At 45.5% G+C, this 10,848-nt stretch overlaps 1 protein-coding gene across 3 annotated transcripts in view; it reads right to left on the bottom strand.

Moving 5' to 3' along the window:
- LOC119276047 (callose synthase 7-like) overlaps nt 1-10,848 on the bottom strand; it is a 33,439-nt gene that overhangs the window by 10,937 nt on the left and 11,654 nt on the right. For all 3 annotated transcript variants that reach the window (XM_037557009.1, XM_037557011.1, XM_037557010.1), the window contains exons 13-28: nt 8,652-8,759; nt 8,460-8,577; nt 8,006-8,337; nt 7,871-7,923; nt 7,735-7,795; nt 3,541-3,622; nt 2,224-2,273; nt 2,037-2,123; nt 1,759-1,842; nt 1,336-1,418; nt 1,177-1,258; nt 925-1,088; nt 723-846; nt 500-600; nt 337-421; nt 107-258 (exon numbers count right to left, since the gene is read on the bottom strand). In XM_037557009.1, coding sequence (XP_037412906.1) covers nt 107-258; nt 337-421; nt 500-600; nt 723-846; nt 925-1,088; nt 1,177-1,258; nt 1,336-1,418; nt 1,759-1,842; nt 2,037-2,123; nt 2,224-2,273; nt 3,541-3,622; nt 7,735-7,795; nt 7,871-7,923; nt 8,006-8,337; nt 8,460-8,577; nt 8,652-8,759 — 1,766 coding nt within the window. The remainder of the gene's footprint in view (nt 1-106; nt 259-336; nt 422-499; nt 601-722; nt 847-924; nt 1,089-1,176; nt 1,259-1,335; nt 1,419-1,758; nt 1,843-2,036; nt 2,124-2,223; nt 2,274-3,540; nt 3,623-7,734; nt 7,796-7,870; nt 7,924-8,005; nt 8,338-8,459; nt 8,578-8,651; nt 8,760-10,848) is intronic.

The raw sequence follows: 10,848 nt of genomic DNA, 5'->3' as shown, positions 1-10,848 counted from the left end.
AAAAAAATCAATAATTAATGAAGTACAACAACCATATGGTTTAATAAACTGTGCATACATCATCATACTTTCGGAATAACAGTACCATAGAACATAAAATACACACCTAAAGGATATCATATCATGCACTTGAGGTGCTCTCGGCATTTTCATAAAAAGTGAGTTTGCGAAGAAGGTGATCCTACGTCGAGCATCCAAATTTGTAGGTACATCCATTGCAGAATCCTTCATAGTCAACAATAAATGCAGCCGGACAAACTGAGACCAAAACAGTTTGTTCAGTATGAAAAATTAGCACTAGCACTACAACAAAATAAACCAGTAATGATTGCAGACCTGCTCCCTCCAAAATGCATCCTTTGTCACGTTCATATTTAGATTCGTGAAACTCTGCTTTCTCTCATTCTCATCTTTCAAAATGCTGACGTAGTTGTCCAGACAAACATTATAATTCAAATATAGCAAATTTTCTTATAATGCTAGCTAAAATAGTTATTACCCGTGACCATCTTTCATAAAATCTCGTGTAGTAATTTCCATAAAATCTTGCAATGCATTAACGATTTTTCTCTCTGTAGTATCATCAGTAGGTTCGCTCTTCTGCAAATATTAGATACTAGTACTTAGAACAACCTACATTTTATGCAGAAAGAACTAAAAGTAAACGAGTTTTGTGCTGAAAAAAGAATTGATCAATCAACAATAGTGTGTTTAGTGTTTACCAGTAGCTGTAATAATTTTGCCAATGTGTTGCTGACTTTACCAATCTCTGCCATCTCGAAGTCGTCCAAAAGTGTGTTATTTTGCATACTATTTCGCACTATTTTATCGATATCATGGACAATTCTGAATATTTGAAGAATAAAACAGATTAACCCATGTCAAATTCGAATTCGACATGAAATAAGCGAGTATTGTTCTTACCTTTTATCATTATAGTCTAGCAGAAGACAAACAACTATTATTTTCAAGGACTCGTAGCATTCTATAACTGCATTGTATCTGTCCTTGTCTAGTTTGATTTTTTCGATCAGCTCATGTTCATCCCCCTCTTTGGAACTCATGGCCATATGGAGAGCTGTTGGTACCTGGTATATTCAAAAGTACATGAGCATCTCTGCAAAAGCAACAAAAAGCATTCGATTATCTATCTGCACACATATGCCTATTACACACCTTGCTAGCAAGGAGGAAAGGAGGCCATGGAACAACAGGTAAATTACTTGAAGATGATGGAGCCATCAACATGTCCTTCTCTCTGAGAAATAAAGTCATAAAGGTTTAGGAGGTGAATGGCATATTATATTAGTATATAAGAAAGTTCACAGTGCAAACCTATCACTAATGAAGTCTTCCTCTCGTAAGGAATTGATGAATGAATTCCAAACACAAAAGAAGCTCCTCACATCAAATGCTTGCTGGAAAGTAGGATATCAAAGTCGGTCAAAACCACGTGTCTTTAGCAAGCATGGGTTAACTTCCTACTCCCTCCGTTCCTAAATATTTGTCTTTTTGGAGATTTCAAATGAACTACCACATACGGATGTATATAGACATATTTTAGAATGTAGATTCACTCATTTTGCTCCGTATGTAGTCACTTGTTGAAATCTCTAGAAAGACAAATATTTAGGAACGGAGGGAGTAGTATTTTGAGCGAAGAAATAACACATTTGCATGCTTTTTCGAAATGGACACATGGGCCAACGATGATTACAAAAAACTCAAAAGAAACTAAAACATTTGCGAGTATAAAACCTCTTTATGTGCTGCCACGTGACATTTCCTGAAAGCATCTGGCATTGATTTGAATCTGACTCTCAACATGCCTAGGGTACGTATCTGCATCAAAAGCAAAAGGTAAGATCTGATAACTAATGTTTCATACAAACAAACATTCGTTTAAGAGCAAAAGGCCATCCGCTAGTTCCATTCAGAATGAAACCACCAGAGTTTAGCATTGTACACGCATGCATCTCATAAAAGGGGCCCCAAACACAGGGGAAAGACAAAGGACAGAGGAAAGGATGACTGACCTCACCGACATGACTAAGGGCACCCGAAACACCCCCAAAGACAGTGGAGAAAATAGCATACCATATTTGTGTGTCCATAAAGTACACCTACAAGACGAGGCGGTAGTTGTTATGACAAAAAGAATAGCATAAGAACTTCCATTAGTTAATTTTTATGTTAGAACTTCCATAGCTGTATATTACGTACCAAAACAATTGGTGCCCATATAGTAATGACAACACCGAGATTGTGCGGCACTACAGAAAGTTAGCAAAAATACTATTAGTAACTAGAGTATTGACCCTCTAGAGAAATTAATAAGTCAAATATCGCCAGAGTTACAGGAAAAAAATCTACTTTGCAAAAATGTCCACTTCAGTACAGAGCTCTAAATCATTTGATTGCATCCTCGATGTACCAAAATCCTCCGCTTTACAACTTTGGATCGATTCACAAGTGGTTTTGGCTGAGTAGGATAAAACGTCTTCACTACGTCACTAATCAGTAAATAGAGGGAACCGAGTGAGACATACAGCATGAGATAGTGATGAGAGCTCAGTGTCCTGCCCATCCAGTCAACGTGACAGCGTGAACTGAATGCTTGATGGTGTGATCCACACCAGCCACCACTTGAAAACCCACATGAGGTTGTAAAGTGAACGGTTTCAATAGTTCAAGGTTGTAACTCAGACGGTTTTAGAGTTCAAAGGTTGAAAGTGAACTTTAGAAGAATTCGGGGTTTAATATAGAACTTTTTGCTTGATTCTATGCTTGAAATATTACCTTCCTTTGAACTATACACATAAAAACGTTTCTATCATGTTCCAATAAAATAAGAGAAAACTAGAAAATAAGTAACGGATATTCGAGGAAAAATCAGCACAAGGAATATTATCAGGAACTAACAATGATAAGGATTTGAAGTTACATAACGCAATAAATAAAACATACACCAATTCCTAAAGTCAAAACATTAGAAAGTAATGAAAAATGAATGCTTAGGAAATTCACAGAATTTGTTAAGAGATGACAAAGAAGAAAAGGTTATTCGAGTTGGCAATAGACAGCTATATAATTTAAACAAAAACCACATAATTGATTTATTCATGCGAAAAGTGCAAAAGTTGCCAAATCCTCAGTGTTAAAATTTGAGTAAGGTTTTACTATATATCCACTTTTGTTCGAGCAGTTTTTCTTTTGTTTAAATCCATATATGCGTGTTAAATTAAGTTATTCTACTTTCAAGTAAATAATATTATTTCTTGCATTAACTGTTTAGTACTCTATAATTTTCATAATTAAGGATTATAAAAACTTTCTGAAGCTTATTGCATCATTAGAACTTGTGGTATGATTAATTTTCAATTATATCTGTTGCACCGCAGCATAAATGTTGCATCAACAATATGTACAAAATCAAAAAAAATGTCATCACTGAAGTAGATGAAACTTTTGAACCAAATTTTGTGCAAGAGGGCCAAAATTGTGCATTAATCCAATCTAGCTATATCACAACATACTTACAGAAAGGGAAGATTTCATGCCATTCATAGTTCCCAACTACTTGATCAAGAATGAACTTCGTCGGTTCAATCATGGGGGATATCTGTGGAAAAATGGGACATGTTGCACAGAGTAAGGAAGCAATAAAGTCTTTTTTTTTCATTTTTCTCCAAAGATATAACAATCAGCAGACAAAGACCTTTCAGACCCATGTGCAAAATTATATGCCAGATTGTGCATATGCTACGTTATTTTACCAAAATATACCCAGTCAAGAAAACACATAAAATCAAAGTAAGGATTAGAAAGTAAGGGTTGTGACATTTCGAATGGGTGTCTCGGCTGATCCTGGCAACATGACTTTTTCAATCTACCATTGCATCCAAGCGTGGAGGTTTTGCGTTTTCTCAAAAATAGAATTTCTTCAATATAACTCCGCCTATGTTGTCTCAACATAGCCGGTCCCAAGCCCGGGTAAAGGAGGAGGGTTGTGATAGGCTTGGCGAGCCAACGTAAAAACTCAGCCACTCTTATGCTGATGAAACCCAAAAGATTTTTGTTGGGGCGTAACCCTCTCAGCGACGCGCCACATCGGAACACGGGTGTGGGGGCAAATGGGCAAGGGTCGGGCCGTCACCCCCTGGTGGCGCGCCGTATCTTGATCCAGATACGGTGGCAAGTGAGGGAGGATCGGGCCGTCGCATCCTTAGTGGCGCGCTACAATGTAGCCCGGATGTAGTGGAAAATGAGCAAGGGTCTTCGCATTTGACTCGACGAGTGCGAAGGGTAAGGAAGCTAGCCGAGCCTAGGAGGATTCGCTTAGGTAGATGGAATGTAGGGTCTCTGACAGGGAAGCTTCGGGAGCTAGTTGATGCAGCGGTGAGGAGAGGTGTTGATATCCTTTGCGTCCAAGAAACCAAATGGAGGGGACAGAAGGCGAAGGAGGTGGAGGATACCGGCTTCAAGCTGTGGTACACGGGGATGGCTGCAAACAGAAATGGCGTAGGCATCTTGATCAACAAGAGCCTCAAGTCGGGAGTGGTAGACGTCAAGAGACGTGGGGACCGGATTATCTTGGCCAAGCTGGTAGTTGGGGACTTAGTTCTTAATGTTATCAGCGCGTATGCCCCGCAAGTAGGCCACAATGAGAACACCAAGAGGCAGTTCTGGGAAGGCCTGGAAGACATGGTTAGGAGTGTACCTATTGGCGAGAAGCTCTTCATAGGTGGAGACCTCAATGGCAACCTGGGTACATCTAACACAGATTTTGAAGGGGCGCATGGGGGCTTTGGCTATGGCATCAGGACTCAAGAAGGAGAAGATGCCTTGAGCTTTGCTCTAGCCTATGACATGATTGTAGCTAACACCCTCTTTAGAAAGAGAGAATCGCATCTGGTGACTTTTAGTAGTGGCCAACACTCTAGCCAGATTGATTTCATCCTCTCGAGAAGAGAAGATAGGCGTATGTGCCTAGACTGTAAGGTGATACCTGGAGAGAGTGTTGTACCTCAGCATAAGCTGGTGGTTGCTGACTTCCGCTTTCGGATTTGTGTCCAGCGGGATAAGCGTGCCAAAGTCGCTAGAACGAAGTGGTGGAAGCTCAAGGGGGAGGTAGCTCAGGCGTTCAAGGAGAGGGTCATTAAGGAGGGCCCTTGGGAGGAAGGAGGGGATGCGGACAATGTGTGGATGAAGATGGCGACTTGCATTCGTAAGGTGGCCCCAGAGGAGTTTGGAGTGTCCAGGGGAAGGAGAAGCAAAGATAAGGATACCTGGTGGTGGAATGATGATGTCCAGAAGGCGATTAAAGAGAAGAAAGATTGCTTCGGACGCCTATACCTGGATAGGAATGCAGACAACATAGAGAAGTACAAGATGGCGAAGAAGGCTGCAAAGCGAGCTGTTAGTGAAGCAAGGGGTCGGGCATATGAGGACCTCTACCAACGGTTAGGCACGAAGGAAGGCGAAAGGGACATCTATAAGATGGCCAAGATCCGAGAGAGGAAGACGAGGGATATTGGCCAAGTCAAATGCATCAAGGACGGAGCAGACCAACTCTTGGTGAAGGACGAGGAGATTAAGCATAGATGGCAGGAGTACTTTGACAAGTTGTTCAATGGGGAGAATGAGAGTTCTACCATTGAACTGGACAACTCCTTTGATGAGACCAACACGCGTTTTGTGCGGCGATCCAGGAGTCTGAGGTCAAGGAGGCTTTAAAAAGGATGAAAGGAGGCAAGGCGATGGGCCCTGATTGTATCCCCATTGAGGTGTGGAAAGGCCTCGGGGACATAGCGATAGTATGGCCAACCAAGCTTTTCAACCTCATTTTTCAGGCAAACAAGATGCCAGAAGAATGGAGACAGAGTATATTAGTACCAATCTTCAAGAACAAGGGGGGTGTTCAAAGTTGTACTAATTACCGTGGAATTAAGTTGATGAGCCATACAATGAAGCTATGGGAGAGAGTCATTGAGCACCGCTTGAGAAGAATGACAAGCGTGACCAAAAATCAGTTTCTATGTTTTAAAGGCGTCCCTAAGGCGACGCCTAGGCGACGCCTAGGCGTCGAAGCGCTCCCCCTCCGCTTTGGAAAATCGACCGCTTTGGGCGCCTAGGCGTCCAAAGCGCCCGCCTAGGCGTCGCCTAGGCGCCAAAGCGCCCCCCCTCCCTAAGGCGGTAAGGCGTCGCCTTAAAAACATAGATCAGTTTGGTTTCATGCCTGGGAGGTCGACCATGGAAGCCATTTTTCTTGGTACGACAACTTATGGAGAGATACTGGGAGCAAAAGGACTTGCATATGGTGTTCATTGACTTGGAGAAGGCCTATGATAAGATACCGCGGAATGTCATGTGGTGGGCCTTGGAGAAACACAAAGTCCCAGCAAAGTACATTACCCACATCAAGGACATGTACGATAATGCTGTGACAAGTGTTCGAACAAGTGATGTCGACACTGATGACTTCCCGATTAAGATAGGACTGCATCAGGGGTCAGCTTTGAGCCCTTATCTTTTTGCCTTGGTGATGGATGAGGTCACAAGGGATATACAAGGAGATGTCCCATGGTGTATGCTCTTTGCGGATGATGTGGTGCTAGTTGACGATAGCCGGACGAGGGTAAATAGGAAGTTAGAGTTATGGAGACAAACCTTGGAATCGAAAGGGTTTAGGCTTAGTAGAACTAAAACCCGAGTAAATGATGTGCGGTTTCAGTACTACTAGGTGTGAGGAGGAGGAGGTTAGCCTTGATGGGCAGGTGGTACCTCAGAAGAACACCTTTCGATATTTGGGGTCAATGCTACAGGAGGATGGGGGTATTGATGAAGATGTGAACCATCGAATCAAAGTTGGATGGATGAAGTGGCGCCAAGCTTCTAGCATTCTCTGTGACAAGAGAGTGCCACAAAAGCTAAAAGGCAAGTTCTACAGGACGGCGGTTCGACCCGCAATGTTGTATGGCGCTGAGTGTTGGCCGACTAAAAGGCGACATGTTCAACAGTTAGGTGTGGCGGAGGTGCGTATGTTGAGATGGATGTGTGGCCACACGAGGAAGGATCGAGTCTGGAATGATGATATACGAGATAGAGTTGGGGTAGCACCAATTGAAGAGAAGCTTGTCCAACATCGTCTGAGATGGTTTGGGCATATTCAGCGCAGGCCTCCGGAAGCTCCGGTGCATAGAGGACGGCTAAAGCGTGCGGAGAATGTCAAGAGAGGTCGGGGTAGACTGAATTTGACATGGGAGGAGTCCGTGAAGAGAGACCTGAAGGATTGGAGTATCACCAAAGAACTAGCTATGGACAGGGGTGTGTGGAAGCTTGCTATCCATGTGCCAGAGCCATGAGTTGGTCGCGAGATCTTTATGGGTTTCACCTCTAGCCTACCCCAACTTGTTTGGGACTAAAGGCTTTGTTGTTGTTGTTGTTGTTGTAGAATTTCTTCAATATCTATACATCTGATAATGACATTGAAGTATTGAAGGTTATACATTGATAATGTCACACATGTCAGAACACAGGACCAGAATCCTTGTATTATATGGTATCGTTGGTGTGAAAAATCTCAACACTTAATAATTTCATATCCGCTTTATACTAATTATTACATTTTAATTTTCTTAATGTATATGCACTGAAGAGTATAGATAATAAATCACCAAACTCTAAAGATGTATTCACTTCAGAAAAGTACTCCATGAAGTGTTCAAAATTTACCTCAACATAGAAACTAAATGCAAGCTTGGAGGTGAGCAACACGACCCAAAAGAAGACATATCTGTTGATTCACATTGAATTGTCATTCTCAACTGAAAGGAAAAACAATAATTTGATAGACATATGACACACTTACTTAAAAATGGACAATATGTCCTCATGCATACCACGTGCAACATACAATCTTGGCTGAAAGGCAACAAAACATTATGTAAGCACTAACAATGCTCACTTTACAGCAATTTGCTTGCTACAAATAGGAAAGACTGACCTGAATCCACCACATAAGAAGAATAACTGCACGCCAATTTGAGCGTTCCATTATATTTTGAAGTTGTGGCAACAAGAAAAGCAAGGCAGCCAAAATGTTCGGAATCATATAAATGACGATTGCAAAATTATATACTGACTGGTTGTACCAATTCCGTGTCAAACTATTCAGGAGTTTGCCAGCACCAGATGGGCTTTTAATTGAACTGGAATATGTTACTGGAAGAATTATTATCCAAGCAATACCCACAAAGAATTTTAGTAAGTATCTGAGTATTTGTGTCCACTCCATATTTCCCCATGCTTTGAAAGTAAGCAATATATCCAAAGTCACTGCAATAGTTGAACTAAGGAGTTTCAGAAATAGCATCTCTTTAGTGAAGACCATGACATAATAAATACAGAGCAAAGTGGATCTGCATCAATGTAATGAAAGCACTGATAAATTACTACACCTTTTATGAAGTTGAGTAGAGCGGCAGTTATAAAGACACTTAAAACGCTTCTGAATACAGTTGCATCAGCAATTCCAGAAAGAGATCCAGAGGAACTCCATGAAACTATTAGCATCACCTAAAAAATCAAGCCATTTGAGTTAAATATTTACAGGTTACAAGAATTTGGTGTGCTTCAGAAAGATGAATCACCTGGAAAGCCAATATAAAAAATATCCACATACGATTAAAACTTCTAAATAGGTGCAAAAATGTGCGGACTTCAACAAAATTTGTTTTGGGCTTTCTTGCACTACGACCCTGTAAGAAACCAAATAATAAAATATCAAAATAGCAGTTAGCATAAAGTTAGTTTCAAGTGAACATGAGGCCTTTGAGTTTTCAAGATTCGAATTAACAAGTATAGGCATTTGAGAGGTATGATGGTTCCATTTAGCCTAGGCACCCACATAAAAAGCCGTTCGATTGTGTGGTCAATATGGAAGCACTGCTTTTTTTCGAGAAAACACAAGAGAGCTTGCATTTCATTGCTTTGGAAATAAAGAGAGTTTCGGTTACATTCCTCCTAGGAGGCAGTTACAACGCTCATGAGCACATCAGTGAACGTCCCATGTTTGTGGTACGATGGCGCGAAGCCCTAGAGCGCCTGCTCTGGCCCAGAGGGCGGCCTCGTCCTTGATCTTCGTAAGCAGGTCATTCGCCGAGGGCCGTCCACGGTTGAAGGCGCAATCGTTACGGTGTTTCCAAATCATCCATGGGATGAGGAGGGTCGCGGAGGCGAGGCTCTTGCGCATGGGTTTCGGAGTGAGCTGCCGCGCCGTTTGCCACCAGTCATTAAGTGAGGACTCACTGTCAGGCAGGGCGCAGGAGAGCCGGAGCCAGTGCAGCACCTCGTACCAGATCTGCCGGGCGAAGGGACAGGCGAGGATGAGGTGGTGCATGGTCTCGGGGGCCTGGTCACAGAGGGGGCATCGCGCCGGGTGCTGTAGGCCGCGGCGGGCGAGGCGGTTTGCCGTCCAGCACCGGTCGAAGCGGGCGAGCCAATGGAAGAAATGGACGCGCGGAGGCGCCCAGTTCTTCCAGGTGAGCTTCCATGCGGCGCGCATTGAGGCCACGCATGTTCCAGATCAAGTTGGGTGGTACACGCCGCGGGCGCCCGCCGGGGGTGGAAGGGCAGCATCGATCTGCTTGGTGGAAGTGGCGAGGAAGTCCCCAAGTGTCCATGTCGTCGGTGCCAGCGCGCGTGGGCGGGAGCGGCGCATGGTGATTGGAGGGGACGCGAAACACGTGGCCGGGCACGGCGATGTGGCGTTGGTGGACTCAGCAGCGTGCGCCGCGTGCATGTCTCCATGTTGGGCCTCATGATGGGCCTCAGGGGGTGACTGGCCCTCGGGGGCTGGCTGGGCCACGGTGGGAGCCAGGGTCGTGTCCCTACATGGCGAGCCATGCGCGGAAGCCTCCCGAAGCTCCTGGTCTGGTCCAGCTGTCAACACGGAGGGCACCAGCCCTGGGTGGCGCTCCGTGGACTGGTCAGCAGTGGGCGCAGCGGCGTCAGGGGGGACAGCGACAAAGCGCTGCTTTGCCCCGACAGCAGATCGGTTGTAGGCACCGAAGACTGGGAGTCCGGTACCTCGCTATCAAGCGATTGGCGGTCCGCGGAGCCGTCCCGTTCTCCATGCATGCCAGAGCTTGAATCATCTGGCTCCGTCATTGTGTGACCCGCCCCATGTGCAGAAGGCGACAAGGGTGGTCTGGTTGGAGCAGGTTGGCGGAGGGCGCAGCCAATAGGCGTAGGCCAGTCGGCGTTCTGGCAGGCGTCGGGTCACGGGCTTCAGGGGGGTGGGCGACGGTGGCGCAAGGGGGCAGGCTTGGCGCTGGCCGCACCTGTCGCCCTTCTTTTCTTTCCCCGACGCTTTCCCCTTTTGGAAAAGCGACGAGAGTTGTTGGGCCTACCTGCAGCAGGCCAGGGGTCTTGCGAGCACAGGTCAGCCTCGGTGGCGGCTCCGCCACGACCGTACGACGTTAGGGATGGCACCATCCGGCATCGATGGTGACGCCATTGGCGGTCGACGGGGCGGTGTCGCGGCGCGCACCCCGGCGGCGATTCCTGCGGCGGGGGGCCTTGAAGCCGTCCGCGTCGACCTTCGTGCCTCCATGGATGCGGTGGACCTCGCTGCGAGGCCCGAGGTGGGTGGCGGCTGGGGCACGCGGGGGAGGCGCGGCAGGGTCATGCGCCGCTAGAGGGAGGGAGGCTGGCCTGGGGTGGGCGGAGGCGTCCGAGCGACCTCGCCGTAGGATCTCGCAGAGGACTCGCTGTTGGAGTCCAGCCAGCGGCACGAGCTGGCGGAGACGAGCTCGAGATTGCCGGAGCTGCCGCCAGGGGAAGCCA

Source organism: Triticum dicoccoides, chromosome 3B (assembly GCF_002162155.2).
Source record: "Triticum dicoccoides isolate Atlit2015 ecotype Zavitan chromosome 3B, WEW_v2.0, whole genome shotgun sequence".
NCBI classification, from domain to species: Eukaryota; Viridiplantae; Streptophyta; class Magnoliopsida; order Poales; family Poaceae; genus Triticum; species Triticum dicoccoides.
This window is presented reverse-complemented; position numbering and strand designations above follow the sequence as displayed.